The 16,987-nt window shown below is 31.5% G+C and overlaps 3 protein-coding genes across 3 annotated transcripts; 1 reads left to right on the top strand and 2 right to left on the bottom strand.

The window, feature by feature from the left end:
• Window positions 1–7,997: 7,997 nt before the first annotated feature.
• On the top strand, window positions 7,998–10,561 carry LOC106438241 (axial regulator YABBY 1). The gene is made up of 7 exons (XM_013879343.2): window positions 7,998–8,391; window positions 8,486–8,641; window positions 8,726–8,855; window positions 9,363–9,411; window positions 9,503–9,578; window positions 10,054–10,131; window positions 10,311–10,561. Exons 1-7 carry the CDS (start codon window positions 8,278–8,280, stop codon window positions 10,383–10,385), a joined length of 678 nt encoding a protein of 225 aa, XP_013734797.1. The 5' UTR covers window positions 7,998–8,277; the 3' UTR covers window positions 10,386–10,561.
• Window positions 10,562–13,273: 2,712 nt separating this feature from the next.
• LOC106438242 (14 kDa proline-rich protein DC2.15) lies at window positions 13,274–14,062 on the bottom strand. Its single transcript, XM_013879344.3, has one exon. The coding sequence runs from the start codon at window positions 13,872–13,874 to the stop codon at window positions 13,428–13,430; it is 447 nt and encodes a 148-aa protein (XP_013734798.2). The 5' UTR covers window positions 13,875–14,062; the 3' UTR covers window positions 13,274–13,427.
• A 1,385-nt stretch (window positions 14,063–15,447) lies between these two features.
• On the bottom strand, window positions 15,448–16,688 carry LOC106438243 (autophagy-related protein 8e). The gene is made up of 4 exons (XM_013879345.2): window positions 16,432–16,688; window positions 16,288–16,343; window positions 15,951–16,003; window positions 15,448–15,850 (listed from the first exon to the last, which is right to left on the bottom strand). The coding sequence occupies exons 1-4, from the start codon at window positions 16,469–16,471 to the stop codon at window positions 15,631–15,633; spliced, it is 369 nt and encodes a 122-aa protein (XP_013734799.1). The 5' UTR covers window positions 16,472–16,688; the 3' UTR covers window positions 15,448–15,630.
• Between the last annotated feature and the right edge of the window lie 299 nt (window positions 16,689–16,987).

The raw sequence follows: 16,987 nt of genomic DNA, 5'->3' as shown, positions 1-16,987 counted from the left end.
ATGAGAAATTTAATATTCCATCTAAAAATTTAATATCATTGTTTGTCCGTATATATTTAAATAAAAATGAGGTTGATTTTACATGAAAGCAGTTAACACGAATGTTTACTTTCAGACATGTGGGGTTCACTTTATATCTTTACAGTTTGAATGTTGTGAAAAAATATTAATTATATAATAGGTAACAAAAAATACATTTATTGTTTTAGAAAGGTGAAAATTTCTGAGAAACACCAACACCTATTATGTACACACCAATCGAGCAATTGAATTCATTTTAATTGTCACTAGGATCGTGTCCGCGCTACGCGCGGATATTGGATGAAGTTAAAATTTGTATATGATTATAGTTGTGGCTGTTTCTGGTTGTTGTTAAAATAGATTTAAAGTAATTATAAGAATGAATATATGACACTAAGTTTTTTAAGATTGATTGTTTATTTTTTTATGCGAATATAGTTGGAAGTCAATCGATAGAGATGTAAAAGTAGAGGGGAGTTGATATTTTTGGTTGTGTAAAGTGGTTTTCTGTAGTAATGGAAATTAAATTAACGTGTTGAAAATTAAAAATATGTAAAAGAACTTCGTAATTGAGATATTGTTTAGCATTATGGTGTTTTGAATTTGAACATAATCTTTTAAAAGTGTGTTTAGGTCTTTCATTAATAAACTAATTAGAAATTTTATGAATTACATGGAAAAAAGGCCCGTTGAAAAAAACTTATGAACGAAAAACCAGATAAATTGATCGAGAATTTAATACTAAGGTTTTGTTGTGTTACTTTCAAAGTATAACCTACCAGATCAAACTATCTCTACCCTTAATTTTGCACTTAATAGTTAAGATGTTCTGTCCGAATTTTAGACAAATGATTTCTTGGATTCCAGAGAGGGGTGATTGGGTTCGTATGTGTTCGAGAATTCTATAAACGCACAGTAAAGTTGTAATTTTGATTTACCTCCAGCAGGTGGAGGATCATTGTGGTTTGATTTGACCACCATGTTGAGGAAAACGACCCTTTGACGAAAGAAATAATTAGAAAATGAGTCAGCGAAAGAGAGAGAGATCTTGAAATGTGGAAATCCACTGATTGAGTAACTTACATGTAATAGTTGTATCCGCCTTTCTTCTCGTTGCAAATTTCTGAGTGGAAGATGATGTGAATGTTATGTGGAGCTGAGGTTGTTAACCGGTTTGTATCAAATATGCAATGTTACTGAATTTATTCGTATATTTTGTTGATTTGTATTGATGAGACAAAAGATTTTTTTGAACTTTCAGTGATTGCCGCCGGTGATTGTGGCAGGAGATGTGCTACTTGCCTTTCTGATATTATTGTCTATCGAGAAGAATATTTAGGTATTATAATCTATTGAAGATTTTTATATTTAATGTGATACGTTTAAAATATGAAAATTTTGTGTGAATTAAAATAATTAGTTACAGTCATCAAATTGAAGCGAGAGAAAAAAAAACAAACAATCTGACAATAAGAGTTCATAATTGTCTTTGTTCATTACTCTTTGGCTCTGTTTTAAGAAGAAAAGTTACAAAACAACATAATAGATTTTGAATTGCATAACCAAGATTCTGGTGCAAGAACAAACCACTATATTTTTTAAACAGACTTGATAGCTGTCTTTAATCTTTTTTTTTAGAAATTTAATTTTTAAATAAAAATTAGGAGCTATATTAGTCTACATTTTGATCCGTGCTTCAAAAGCACGAATTTTTCGGTTAATACAAATGTGATACGAATAGTACTTTTGATTATGATTTATATTATTAAGTTATTATATAAATTTTTTTTAAAAAATAATATATATAATTTGTCAATTCTTTTATTTTAAATTTTGTGTGTACATTCTTATCTCACAACATCATCTTTATATTTTTATGCATTATATAAAAGTTAAATTTGTTGGCATATGTTAGACTAATTTAAAAATATATATTTGCAGGGGTTACAAAATATATAGAATATAAATGTAGTTTCTAAATGTAATTAGATTTCTTTATGTTGGACATGTTCCTAACTTGATAGTATTGACTTGAATTAGTAAAACAAATAGAGATTTTTATATAGAAGCTTAACATGGTTCATTTGCACGTTATAAATGAGTCCAAGACATATTTATGTACACTTATGTGCATGCAGTATCATAATATTCCAAGACATATTGCCATAAGTCAGGCCTCGATAGTTTTTTTCTTCTAGCTTTACGTGTGAACACGACATATCAGCCCCTGAGTCACCTGGATGGGCTGAAGAAATGCATTGTATTGGATGATGTGAAAGTACATGCTAATTTACTGCAACACACTCAATTTCATTCACACAACATAAATTCTAACTACGATTTAAAAATGCTACTATTTTCGCACCACCTTGTTTCCGACTGTTTTGTTATGATCCATTTCTGCAAATGGATAAACTTTATTGGATTAATTAAGAATTACCGCTGCAACTGAAAATTTTGTCTTGATCTCCATCGCTGATTTGGATGTCTTCACTTGGGAGCGTTGCTGCTTTGAGCTCCTCCAACTGATCTAAGATCAAACGTCTTTATTTTATTGAAGCTATCAATCATCTTTGGAGGCGTTAAGCAACCAAAGGTAGAACAGTTGAGTCTATGTTTTCGTACGTTTATTTTTTTTGGAAGAAGAGCCACCACCATCACCACCACCTGCTTCACACTCCGCTACATCTTTGTTATCAGCTTTTGATCCTTCATCAGTCGCGTTCGAAACATAGGATGCCTTTGTCTTCTTCTTCATCTAGTGCATATCAACACGTGCCTCCTCCTTTATTTTGCTGCTTCCTGCTTCTTTCATCGCCTTGTCTTCCACCCACAGAGGCTTCGTGGAAGCTTCAGCATCAGCGGTTGGTGCTTTGGAGAGGTCATTGAAGAAATTCTGTGGAGGAGGTTCAGAACTCTGCTCTGCTGCTGGTCTCTGAGAAGTTGTTGGATGAAGAAAGTTCTTAAAGTCATCAATCACTTTAGCGCTTCTATCACCTCCTCCTTCTAGATTGTGATTCTCAGAGGAGGTTCCAGCATTGTTACCTTTACCTTTCCCTCCACCACATGAGAGACCCAAGCTGAGCTCAAGCCCATTATCATCATCCATTTTTTTTGTTTCACACTATCCTAAACAGCTCAACAGATCGTTACAACATCCCTTGTCATCTGAGAAAAATCATTAGTCACAAAAAAGGAACCCAATCATCACTTTCGCTTTTTAAAAATTTATAACCAAAAAAAGGAAACATACAAAAAGGTGTAGACTTTTCGATCTGTTTACGGACAAAAAAACTCTGAAGACTCTGGTAATGATTAATAGCACTACAATAAGCAGAAGATCTGTCAGGTAATGATGTTCGGTAATATTATCATAAACCTCTTGAATCACTCCAAAGTACCAGACTTTGGAGTTTGGAATCATCATAGAGTAGTACCCAGAACCCTTACTACAGAGCTGGAGAGCCAAGTCAGCTTAACTTAGAGTCATTTCAATCACAAAGAAACTCAGAAATCTTAAATCGAGTCAGAGAGTGAACAAAAGTAAAACCTGAAACAATGACGATCAGAAGAAAAGAAAAAACCCTAGCAGCTTCGCGGCGTCGCTTTGTGTCTACGTTTCCATACGTCTATGTGCCATTGCTTTTTTCTCCATCTTCTAACGATTATGATGTGGAGGGTCTGTAGGGATCTTGAATGGAGGATTTATGGGAGCACATTGAAGTACCAGCACTCACATCCGAGGCGTTATGCGGGAGGAGCTGGGGGAGAGGAAGAGAATCAATGAAGGGATGAGACGGCGATTAGGGTTAGGTGGAGAAGGAGCCATATGTTTAGAACACGGGATTGTGCGACATCACTGTCAAGAGAAACTCGGGATTGGGCTGCAAGATGGGTCAAATGGGCTGTGAAGGTCACTAATTTTTTTTAATTTCAAGCCCAGTCCAAAATGACCTGGCACTTTGATTGGTCATGATTATTTTGACCATGTGGATAGCCTTAGGAAGCTCAAATTTAGCTTCTTTTATATAGTGGGATTAGCCTCAAGGGCAAGACTACTTTTCAGAAAATAAAATATCAGTCAATTATTTCATAATAATCCATTTGTATATCTACAATATGACAAGTGGAGACTGGCCATTATTACTTCAATTAGATTGTAAGTACTTTCTCATTAGATGTACAAATTAATATATTGGGGATTTATGCAATATTTGTATAACATGCATGCATACATGAGTGTACTGAGATCATAGGTGACATTGACATTGACATGTATAAACATGCATGCGTGTAGTAGTCTCTGCATATGTGTTTTTGGTAAAATATGATCATATCAACATTTCAACTTTTACTTCTTTACAACCAAAAACTGTAAATGCCTTAATTACTAAAAATATTAACCTTTAAATGTTTGTCTTCGCCCGACCTTACCTTTATTATACTCTCTCCGTTCCTTAATGATAGACTTTTTAGAAGAAAAAAATTGTTTCAAAAAGATGTATTTTTTGTGTGTTTCTATGAAAAAATTATAAACTTCAAAAGAATTAATTGACTTTATTGAATTACTATTAGTTAAAAGTTATTGAAAATTACAGAAAACGATACATTTATTATGATAGTTTTATATGTTTTCTTAATATGTGTGAAAATACTAAAAAGTCTATCTTTGTGGAACGGAGGGAGTATATAAAACTACTTACATGTTATATTTAGGCAACCAAATATTATGAGCAATATATTGGGCTTTGGTATACATTGTTTAAGAGCATCTCCAATGTAAAACTCCATTTTTTCTTCTAAAATGGAGTAAAAGTGAAAATAGAGTAAAATTACTTCAACACTACTCCATTTCCCATTTCATTATAGAGTGATGAACAAACAAAAATAAACTACTCCATTTATGAAGTAAATTTCATTATAGAGTAAAATATGAAGTTGAATTAGAGCATTCCTTACTCCATATCCACTTTTACTCCATTTTAGAGGAAAAAATGGAGTTGGAATGGAGATGCCCTAAGTTATGTTCAGCTTACAAAATCACGTGCTTTTGGGGTAACCAAATATCCTGAGTTGAAACCCAAATTAATTTCAAGAGTTTGGATAATTTTACAAAAAAAAAAATTTGAAATGCAAGGAAACTAATATATGTGGATATGACTTCGAGAGCATATAGATGGTTTGAAAAAGTTGTTAAGGAAAGTATGAATTGAGTCCATTAATGTAGGTTTGATTAGCATGGCATTCTCATTCGGATGGTTTGAGTAGTTGAATTACCTATCTTATAATCTGATTTTTGAGGTGAGATGATCGTTGATGCTCGTATATATTAGTAGTGAAAGAGGTAGTTTAGGTTTTAAATAATTTACCAGTTAGTTGCGCAATTTAACATGATTGATTACAATACCCAACCTAATTTCTTAATTCTTCAGAACAATAGTAAATTAACATCACTATCGTGACATTAGGAATTACTTCAATTTAGTCGGACAACAAATATATATACCATCATTTGTGCAGGTAGATGCATATATATATATATATATATATATATATATATTTTCGTACATACTTTAAGGTCAGTTTTTCTTACATATATATACTTAAATGAGTGAAATATATGAAAAAATTTATTAGAGTTTGAAATTAGTTACGTGTGGAGTTTTGCTCGTGGCTTTCACCAATATGGTGTTTCTAATACGTACATATATATATGCCGCTTTCAAAACTATCATTGAGAAACAATAAATCATATTTGTTCTTCCTTCTTTGATATTCTTAATTTGTCTGGAATATGTGTATTAGCTAGCATTAACTCATCGTTGATATGTCATAATTCCTATTCGAATTTGGGTCATGTATGTGTGTGTATGGGAGTGTAAGAGTTTTTTTTTTTTATCAACCGGAGTGTAAAAGTATTTTCAATGTATAAACTCCATTTTGGAGAGTAAAAAAAAAATTAAGTAAAATTACTCCAGCCTAACTTCATATTTTATTTCATAATGGATTAATGAACAAACAAAAATATATTACTCTATTTATGAAGTAAACTTCATTATGTAATGAGATATAGAGTTTGGTTGAAGCATTTCTTATTTCATACTACATTTTTACTTTATTTTTACTTCATCTTTACATCCTAAACGATAATATAAAACAAAAAAATGATTATATATCTTGTGTCAAGTATAAATTATGCTTATTGATAATCGGCCAGTTTGCTTGAAATACATATATTATATTTAAATGAGTGAAATATTTAAATGAGGAAAAACAATCATATAATTGACTAAAAAGCTAATGATAACCAATCAATAAAAATGGAACATTGTGTTTCTCTCTAGTCTCTACATACATACAAAACAAACTGTAATACTGTTTAGGGATAGGACAGAAAACGAAATTAGTATTTTAATAGTACTAAAATGGAGTTAGAAATAGGAAAAGGAATTGTATAGAGAAACGAGAAAAAAGTAATGGCAGAGGTAATTAAAGAATGACAACAACGGGTGAATGAGGCGACGCTTAATCACACTCCCATGCACACGTCCCTTTCTTCCCCCCACCTCTCTCTTCCTTCGTTGGGAAGTGCGAATTCTATTGCAAAGTATTATTATTAACACTTTTCTCTTTAAGTATTCATCGTCGTTTCTTCGCTTACTTACAAACATACCACAATACATTAACATTATATGTGTTGTACATATATGTTCACGTGCAAACCAAAGCTCTAAGCTCGTGATTCTTCATGTATATGCATGAATCGTCCCTTGTTCATACTATAGTCCTTACTCAGATTTCTAAAATGCGAAGAATAATGAAAAGGTTGTGAAGTGTAGCGATCATTGTCATATTGATCAAAGTCAAAGCCGTTGTAGAAAAAGTGCTTACATATTTTCAGAGGTTCGTCCTTTTGTACAGAAACGAATTATGTAATCTCCTTAGCATAGATTTTGTTCAGTATTTTAGATCCGTAACAGATTTAAAAGTTTAATTTATTTTTATTATAGTTTTGTTTTGGTGTTAAATAATTATATGTAAAATAATGTTAATAATTAAGTTTTGAATATTGCGCATTGTAGTTGTAATTAGAATAAAAAAATAGTAGCATAAACTTTTGTCATGAGTTTTTTGTTACTAGCAAACAAATTTGTGGATTTCGCATTATACGGATGCATAAATGCAGATTTTGAGAATACTAACAAATGTTCTTTTAACTGTAAACCCCACAACCTCATTGAAATTTAAGTTTGAAACTGATTCAGTTGAAATGTGTTTTAGTAATTGTTTTTGGGGTCAACAAATGTTCTTTTAACTGTAAACCCCACAACCTCATTGAAATTTAAGTTTGAAACTGATTCAGTTGGTGGAGCAAAGTCCGTTGTCTTTAGGCAATCACATCCTTAAACGGCTTTGTCAACATTCTTGTCTCTTGTGACCACGAGATCACACCATAGACATGCACTACGGTACAAGAAATTAGTATGATTTAAAACGATCACACTATAATTCATAGTGTTTGGTGTGTACGTCTAGTTATATTTGTTTGGAAAAAGCTTTGGACTTTTTTGTATCCCTAAGTGTACTGCTAATTTTATCAAATAAAACAAATTTTTTCATAAACCTACTATACCATTTAACTTTTGTTGTGCTTCCTTTTCCTATTCTACACTATATAACCATCGTTTGTTTCGGACCACTTAATTAGTTCAAATTCTGCTCATTGATACATTTATATAAACCATCGGAGAGTTTGTTGATTGGGTACTCTGTATAGGTTAGCTAAGCACTAATCAATACCTAATATATATCCATTTACATTGTCTAGCTTTATTTTAAGGTTTTATATACATCAATATGGCCTAAAGGTTACATAGATGCTGTTTTAATTTAAAATTGAATGTACCTAACATAAGAAAAACGTTATTAGAAGACGACCTAGTGGCTAGAGTTTATAACATAAGAGGCTTTGTTGTTTTTCACCTTCTTACCATTTTTTTTTTTGTCACAAATCACCTTCTTACCATTAATATTTCCTTTTCTCCTCTCACCCTTTATCTCTCTATCTCTCCCTTTGTGGTATATAATACACAGCAAACAATCAAGAAGATCAGATCATGGTGGGGTTTTTTATTTTCTCCTTATCAAGAATCCTCTGATCAGTCAAATACCCATCAATCAATCAAATCCCCAAACACTCCCAAAATAAGAAGATCAGCTTCCAGCTTCAAATCCTTTTCTTCTTCTTACAAAAAAATGTCTATGTCGTCTATGTCTTCTCCTTCCTCAGCTGTTTTTTCACCAGAGCCCCTCTCTCCTTCAGACCATCTTTGCTATGTCCAATGCAACTTTTGTGAAACGATTCTTGCGGTAAGCAATAACCACTTCTTTTTACTTTCTCATTTTCTCTTCTTGATAGATCTCCTACTTTTCTTGATTTGCATATTTCTCTTGTGTTACATAGGTTAGTGTTCCTTACACAAGCATGTTCAAGACCGTAACCGTCCGATGCGGTTGCTGTACTAATCTTCTTTCTGTGAACATGAGATCGGCCGCCCTTCCAGCTTCTAACCAGCTCCAGCTTGGTCCTCACTCTTACTTCAATACACAAAATATTCTGGTAATTTTCAATGTTTAATACATAAATCTTATATATTGGGTCTTTTGTATACTAAAGCCTTAAGGATACTAAATGTTATTGAAGGAGGAGCTGAGAGATGCACCTTCAAACATGAACATGATGATGATGAATCAACATCCTAATATGAATGACATACCGTCTTTCATGAATATTCATCAACATGAAATTACTAAAGCACCACCCGTTAACCGCCGTAAGATACAAATTTCCTTCTCATTTCTATTGGGTTTTCTTTCAAACTTCTTTGCATATTTATAATTTGGTAGTGGTTATGAATCGCCAGTGAGACATGCATAGCTTTTATTATTTTAACGTCGCTGGATCTTGTTTCAAACCCATAGAAACATTGAATTACGCATAGAAATAGACAGGTTTGTATATTTAGCATATTATTCGATCAATGACCTTTTGTATGTATTGATTCTCTATATATCAAAGATGGCTTTTAGCGTCTGTAAACATTTAAAAGGTTAAAGATAATGAGAAGGGGAGATATATTCATGGATCCCCCGGAAATCTAGAGAGAAAGAATCTCTGTATTAGAAGATGGGCTTGTCTTTAGAAAATGATGAAGTGATGATGGGTTAGAGAGAGAAAGTGTTTTTGTGAGAGATATAAAAGAAATGAAAGTAGTTTTAATGAGTGTTTGTCTCTTTCTGTCTGAGTTTTTGTTTTTGCCGTTGAATTTTGCCATTGCCAGCTCCAGAGAAAAGACAGAGAGTCCCATCCGCATATAACCGATTTATCAAGTGAGTTTTATATCATTTTTATTTTGTTCTCTTAATCGTAGTCGTATATAACATTGATTAATGTAATTCCTTTATCACGCCTTTCTTGTAGGGAGGAGATCCAACGTATCAAAGCTGGTAATCCTGATATAAGCCACAGAGAAGCCTTTAGTGCTGCTGCCAAGAATGTAAGAACCTTAATTTTATTATTCCAAAAATACATATTAAATCGTTATATCCATTGGTTAAATTCAAATAAAATCCAAAAGAGTTCAAAATATCTCTTGTTGTCCGGAAAAAAAAGTCCAAAATTTCTTGGTAAATCCATATACGTACACGAAAGTCCAAAATTCAACGTACAACAAAACGCTAGCTTGATATCTAGTAAATCAAACGTCTAGAAAAATTTCAGTTAATTAAGGCATTGGTGTTATCCATTTCCAGGGTTGTCTTCTTTGGTTTGAACTGGAGGCGGAAACTAGGGTTTAATTTTCTCAATGTCTATATACTCGAATGCGTGTATATATAAATATATATGTGTGTGTAGGTGTGTCAGGTTGTACAAAAAAACATATATAGCTGAGATTAGGAGTAAAGAGTTTTGTCCGGTTATAACACAAGTTGATATGTGTCTTGTACTTATGTTGTTTATGTGCAATGTAGTGGGCCCACTTTCCTCACATACACTTCGGACTCGCACCAGACAATCAACCCGTGAAGAAAACCAACATGCCCCAACAGGTAAACCCTAATCTGTCGACTGTCGACATACCTTACATCTTTAAATAATGTTACATATATCTTCAAGAAATTCGTATTTTTGTTTTTATGGATAACTTTTCTTTTCTTTTCCTCGCAATAATTTACATAAGGAATTTCTATATATTGATTTTGATCATATCTTTAAAAATGGTGTATAGGATGGAGAGAACAACATGGGGATGAAAGAAGGATTATACGCTCCTGCGGCTCACGTTGGTGTGGCTCCTTACTAAAGATAAATATGATCGATAAGTATTTGAGAATTTGAAATCCAATTTCTGTAAGATTGATGATGTTCAATTGTTGGGTTTCTTTTCTTTCTTCCACTTCAATTATATATTATGTATGCTTGAGTTTTCTTCTGTTGTTGTAATCAAAATCTTGCTAATTAATGAGGTTTATTATGTTAGTTTTGATGTGTATACTCGTATGATTAGTTAACTTAGCACAATGTTTTCTATTTACCTCCAAACAGAATTTTAAAATTAAATAGCAGCACTAGTTATTAGTTGGGTAAACAATAAACCGAACCAAACCGAACCGACACAACCTAAACCAAAATATATGTCTTAATGATTTGGTTAAAAGTTTTATCAACTCAAATCGTTTGGTTTGGTTTTAAACTGAATTGAACCAGAAAACCGAAGTGTTTATTTAATTAATTTAACTAAATACACTAAAAATATTTAGATTTAAGATATTTTAAATCTTATTTAAACAACTAAACTTAATTTATACATTTTACTTTTAAGAGAGTAAAATAAACACAAATAACAATAAAATAAATAAAATAATATAAATCTCAAACACTACCATCAACACCGAAAACAAACCTATAATATTTATTTAGGTTCAAATGTAATAATATAAAATTATTGGATTACAGATTTTAGATTATTATTCTGATGTTTGGTTTTATGTTTAAATAAAAAGTTAATAATTTAGTGTCAAATATTGATTTGTTTTATATTTTATAAATTATATTTTTGTAACCGAACCAACTCGAACAAAACCAACATGGAAATCTGGATTTTATTTGTTCTAAGCTCTAACCAACAAAAAGGAAACATACGTCTGAATAATAAACTCTTGAACTTAACCGTGCCATATCTCAGGATCTATCAATCAGTAAGATTGAATACTAACAAAATATAAATAATATCGCATTAGCACAATAATGTCGAAAGTATTATTCCATTCTCTATTTCATAAGTGTCACTCTAGAATCAGAGGCGGATATAAAACAATACTGAGATGGGGGCAGTGGGGCACAAAGTACTTTTTCATCATGTTTAATTTTTGAATTGAAAACATTTAACGAAGTTAATGTAATTTAGTGAAGGAAAAAAGAGAGATAGGGCCACGTGCCCCATAAATTTTTACGTTCATCCGCCCTTGTCTAGAATTACTTTTCTAACTAGGTGATTATCTACTAACATGCACATAATGAAATATATATTATAATAATTATTGAATAGAAACTTTGCTTGTTCAACCATAATTATATCATGTCATAAGTCTTATGTATATATATATATAAATATTAATCTGAATATCTATTAAATAATTGTTTTACTTGTATGGTGTTTTGATCATTTGTATTTTATTAAAACAAAAATTTTAAACTATACACTATAAAATTTTCAGTGTGAGACTTTTAACAGTTTTCGTAATTTATAGTTTTTTTTTTAAATTCAAAATATAGCATATATAAAAATAAAAAGTTCTATTATATGGTTAATATGATTGTTTAATTTATTTTAATATTATAGCATTAAAATAATGAAAGATATGTAAATTGTTATCAAATTTTTATTATTAAAATCATTAATTGTCAAACATATATTTTATTCATTTTTGGTAATTTTATAGCTTTTATCTAAAGAAAGTAGAAAAAATAACAATGGTAGATTGTTAATTAATTTCATGATTAGTTTAATGAAAAATATATAATATATGTTTAGTGAACCAACATATTTCTCTAGAGATTTCAAGAAGCATTCTAGTGATAACATATGTCATATCTAAAATGTTGTAATGCTTCTATTTTAATATATATGAGATTAAACTGTTTTGTGTTTATAATTTCACATTTTAATGTAATTTTCATAACTATTAGTTTTTTCTGAAAAACATAACTATTAATTTTCTCATTTAACTCTTACCCAAAACTAGTAAAATTTAAAATTCAGAAAATTATCTACATAATTATATCTTAATGTATAATTATATTTTAATATTATAAAAGGTGATTTTGGTTGTGAAATGGAGCTGAAAGAATATAAGTTACTAAGAAATATTTGTCTCGTAAAATAAAAATTCTGTGATAGCAATAAGTTAATCTAAAAGTACAGTGATGAACATTCTCTGGCAAATTTGACAAAAGAAAATGACATTACACACCAAATTAAATCACTATGAGATCAAATACACTGGCACAAATCGGTAAAGTGACTATATAATATCAGGCCTACGAGATCAGCCCATTAAAATAACTGAGGCATTCTAGAAATCAGCCTATCTAAATTAATGCGGCTTTCCGTAGCAACTGGTGCGTTATTCTATATCGGACCATCCAATTTCTACGTCGAATGACAATTGTACCCTCCCGCTTTCGACGCGTGTGGTCCATACTTATCTGGACTTATAGAGCCATATGGGCCTATGGTGAGTTTCATGACAAAGTAAAAAACCATGTAAACCCAAGGGAGGCAGGCACTGAAGCAAGAGCACGAACGACACGGAACACTGAAGAGTCTGTTGAACTTTGTTTTGACTGAACGTAATTTTTTGGACGGTCTCAAAGTACTTACGTATCCTGTATAAATGATCTATCTGTTGTGAATTTCTTTGATGTTCGGCTTCTACTGTTTTCAATAGACTATTTCCTACTTACATCTCAAGAATGCATATTAAATATACTACATTATTTAGATAAAAATTCTTGTGGGATATATAAGTGATGTATTGATTCTCCATTCTTTAGCTAATTTTTTTTATGTCGGTTAGATCCAGTATTCATTAATATTTGTCTACTTCTTGTTTTTTGGGATAGGTTTCTTATAAGGAATCATTGAAATGATATCTTTTATCAACCACACATTTACATTAGGAGAGATAATAAGACATTACAATAAACGATTTCATTAACAAGTTCAATATGAAATAACAAAGGTTGTAGATTTGCATTTTTCTCACAAACAAAAAAAAACAATAGATAACAATAGAAACCAACAGAACAAAGCATAACCAAGAGATTTTTTTAAAAAATCTCTTCAAGCACATTGGAAGCCATAAGGAAGTTTCTTCCCACAATAGTTCAATAACAAGCTCAGATCAACAGGAACATTGAGATTAATCCCCAAGACATTGGCTTTAAGAGCGGTGCAAAGACAAACCGCAGCTTCAACATTAGCAAGACCATTAAGAAGTGCACAACATGGAGTCTTTGGTGGAGAACCAACAAGAACGTTAACCAAGCCCAATAGGTCTGCGCAAACACCGAGCTTAAGTGTGTCGGTAGGACAAGTGGGTTTAACCGGAGGGTCCTTCTTTGGAGATTTTGGGGTTTTAGGAGTAGTCGGTGGACATTTTGTGGAAGTTACAAAACTGAAGAAAAGAAGATTAAGTGTGAGAAGAAGAGCTGTAACTGCAAGAGCCTTAGGAGCCATAGAAAATTCTAGGAATGTTTTTGGGATGAATGTGAAGGAGATATAGGACATAGTTTATATAGAAGAAGTTAGTGCCTTCGTAACAGAAATTTACAAAGTTAAAACGAACATGTGATGTGTGAATGCAAAGAAAATTCGAGTAAGAAACAAAAATATACAGCTAGTTGGCTTTTGCAACTTGAGACCATGGTACTGATTAGACTAATTTTGAGATATTTTTTTCAATGGTGATAATGGAGGAGACATGATTCTTGTCTTGTTTGTTTGTTAATATAATTATGAACAGGGTTCCACAATCTTTGTTTCGACATGGTTGTGCCAGAGTGTCTCTCTGCTTGGTATGTATCAGTTTAAGCATCGAGGTGGTATACATTGCACGTTGTTGATAAGATATAAATCTTACATTGCATTGGTCCCTATTCCTTTAGATTCTATTATTAGTGATAATTCCCTATCAGTAAAGTTTGTTCTTCACAAATGTAATTCTAAAACATAGATTTCAATTTGTCACCACATTTTAGATTTTTTTTTTTGATATATTAATTGTTTCTCAAATTAGATAGTAGAGTATTTTTTTGTTGAATTAATACATGGATCGTATTTAGATTTTTTTTTTCTTTTTCATGTATAAAAATATTTTTCTCCCCAGTTTCAATTCTTAAGATTTGAAAATTTTATTTATTGATCAAATCAAAAATAATTGAACAGTTTTTTCTAAAACAACTTTTAAAAACTTCATAAAAGAGCTATTATCTCATAAGTTTTTTTTTCTATTCGATTACTCAAACTTAAGATAGTCTCGGAAACCAAACAAGAAAGAACAAACCAATGTAATACATATCCATGTGAAAGGACTTTGTTATCTTAGCTAATGAATAAGAAGATGCATTTTCTGAACAAGAAATAAAAAACAATTGAGAAATTGGAAAATCTATGCTTCAGTCTTGACAACTTCTTCAATTCAAAGAAAAAGTTCGGCTATGCTCCTAGATCTTGAATCATTAAGATTCAATCTTTACAATCAGTGCCAAAACTCTGATACGCCGATAGTTGTAGCATGCACTCTATTACTTATGAGAGAGCCTCAAGTTCCAAGTGAGGGGTGAGATCCTTCTGTGTTGGTTTTTTGCTCTCAAAAGTTGAATTACTCTTCCAAAATATTTATATGTCCATCCACGATCACTGAAGAATGCGTCGTGTGTCCATGATCCATCAATCATATATCTCTCTGTTGTTGTGACATGTTCAGGAGATTATCGCTCCACTGGTATTTTTTCTTATTTACTAGTAGCTTCAAACAAAGCATGACATTTTGATTCAGCGTAAGATAGTTTTTAATGGATCCTTGTGTATTATTCAAGGCTACGAGTTTGTATCCAGCTCAAAATTTTTAATATCATTTTTTCCCAAAATAAAAAATAAATAATCCATATTTGTGTATTAACTTGAGTTGGAACAACAATGGGGAGATGGGATTTGCTAATATTGACCATGTTTGTAACGTTGGTTAATAGTTTCATTCTTATCGCATAAAGATTTCTTTAACATTGTAAAAGACAACCAAAGCCATATTTTCGATGATAAACCTATTATAACTAAAATAATATTATCATAAAGATAATAATAATGCCAATGTAGAGAATATTTAATATCAGTCTTAGTTTACATTATTAAAAACTGAAGTGAGAAGAAGAAAAAAAACATAAATCTTGAGAAGATTATGCTGAGAGAATGATACTTATTATATACACAAAGTTGAAAGATTGTGGGAAACAACAGAATAAATGCGTTTCTCAGGTTAGGGGATTCAGATTGAAGAAGCACCAAACGTGTTCTCGCCACTGTAAGTGATGTAAAGGAAGCCATCTTGGTCTTTCTTCTCCTCATAGACGCTTGACATGATCTCTCCTGTAGGAGGAAGAACATTGTCTACGAATATAAAGATGGCTTTTTCTGCACTCAGTTTGATCCTCTTCCGAATCACATACACGAATTGTCCTACTGTTAGGTCTGATGGCACAAGGTATCTGCATTGATACAGAATCCAAAACATTTAGAAAAATCACATATAAATTTTACAAAATCTTGAACGTAAGAGAATTTAAAGATATGAACAAAGGTCATTACTTTTTCTTGTCAATGTTTGGGATATCACTTTTCTCAGCCTTTTCCACAATCACCTGCAACAACCCACACACAAAAAAAAAAAAGCATTTCTTGAATGATCAATACAATGCAAGAAAGTGATCAAAATCTTGAAACATAAGAAGAAGAAGAACAGAGGTTTCAAAACAGTATTGCATGTATCTCTCAAACAAACAAAGATTCTTGATCTAAGAAGAACATCTGATCAAACACAAGAATCCAAACATTCCCCTAAAGGGTCTAATGAGATCATGTTCTTATTCGTGGAATCAAGAAACAGAGCATAAAGATAAAACCTTTAACAAGAAACAGAGCATACCGGGATTCTATCAGGGTACTTCTCCCTGATCCTTCCAGCTTCAGCTTTCCTCTTTTCTGCACACAAAAACCCATCTCGAAGACTCAGATATAAACACATGTATGTGCTCTTATAAACCTAAGATCACAAGAAAGAAAAACAAACCGTAATCGTTGTCAAGCTTGAAGCTGCTGCCTTTGTTCATCTTTACTCCTGAGAATCTACACAACAAGAAGGATCCCAAATCTAAAATCGAAGGTAAGAATTTAAGAAGATCTAATCAACTGAAAGGTAACAGAGAGAGAGAAATTGATGGAATGGATAAGGATGAAACTCTTTAAAACAGAGAGAAGAAGATGTCAACAAAGGCTATTTCTTTTTCTTGTATGATTGGATAACGATTAACTTATACCTATTTGTATAGTATATTCCCTTACGTGTCTAGACAACCTTACCTTGTTTTTTTTTTTTTTTTTTTTGAACATTTTTGTGACAACCTTACCTTGTTCTCCAAACATAATCATTCACTTTTTTTTTTTGCTTAGGTCAATTCTATAATCTTCGTCTTTCACAAGCCAATAATACTACGTATAAGTTATATAAATATTCTATTTTATATAAGTTTTACAGCAATCTTTTTGCTAAAGTTTTTAAATTAGTTATTATAATTTTTAAAATTAAATTTTTTTTTTCATTTTTGTAATAAAATATTATTATTTTA

The sequence above is a fragment of the Brassica napus genome, chromosome A3 (assembly GCF_020379485.1).
Source record: "Brassica napus cultivar Da-Ae chromosome A3, Da-Ae, whole genome shotgun sequence".
Taxonomy (NCBI): Eukaryota; Viridiplantae; Streptophyta; class Magnoliopsida; order Brassicales; family Brassicaceae; genus Brassica; species Brassica napus.
The sequence above is the reverse complement of the archived record's forward strand: the minus strand, read 5'-3'. Positions and strand labels throughout refer to the sequence as shown.

Coding starts and splice junctions, on each gene's coding strand:
- LOC106438243 (XM_013879345.2), bottom strand. CDS start 16,471: ATGAACAAAGGCAGCAGCTTCAAGCTTGACAACGATTACG. Junction 16,004..16,287: donor AGTACCCTGATAGAATCCCG/GTATGCTCTGTT, acceptor GGGTTGTTGCAG/GTGATTGTGGAAAAGGCTGA. Junction 15,851..15,950: donor CCAAACATTGACAAGAAAAA/GTAATGACCTTT, acceptor GTATCAATGCAG/ATACCTTGTGCCATCAGACC.
- LOC106438242 (XM_013879344.3), bottom strand. CDS start 13,874: ATGTCCTATATCTCCTTCACATTCATCCCAAAAACATTCCTAGAATTT.
- LOC106438241 (XM_013879343.2), top strand. CDS start 8,278: ATGTCTATGTCGTCTATGTCTTCTCCTTCCTCAGCTGTTTTTTCACCA. Junction 8,856..9,362: donor AGCACCACCCGTTAACCGCC/GTAAGATACAAA, acceptor TGCCATTGCCAG/CTCCAGAGAAAAGACAGAGA. Junction 9,579..10,053: donor TTAGTGCTGCTGCCAAGAAT/GTAAGAACCTTA, acceptor TGTGCAATGTAG/TGGGCCCACTTTCCTCACAT.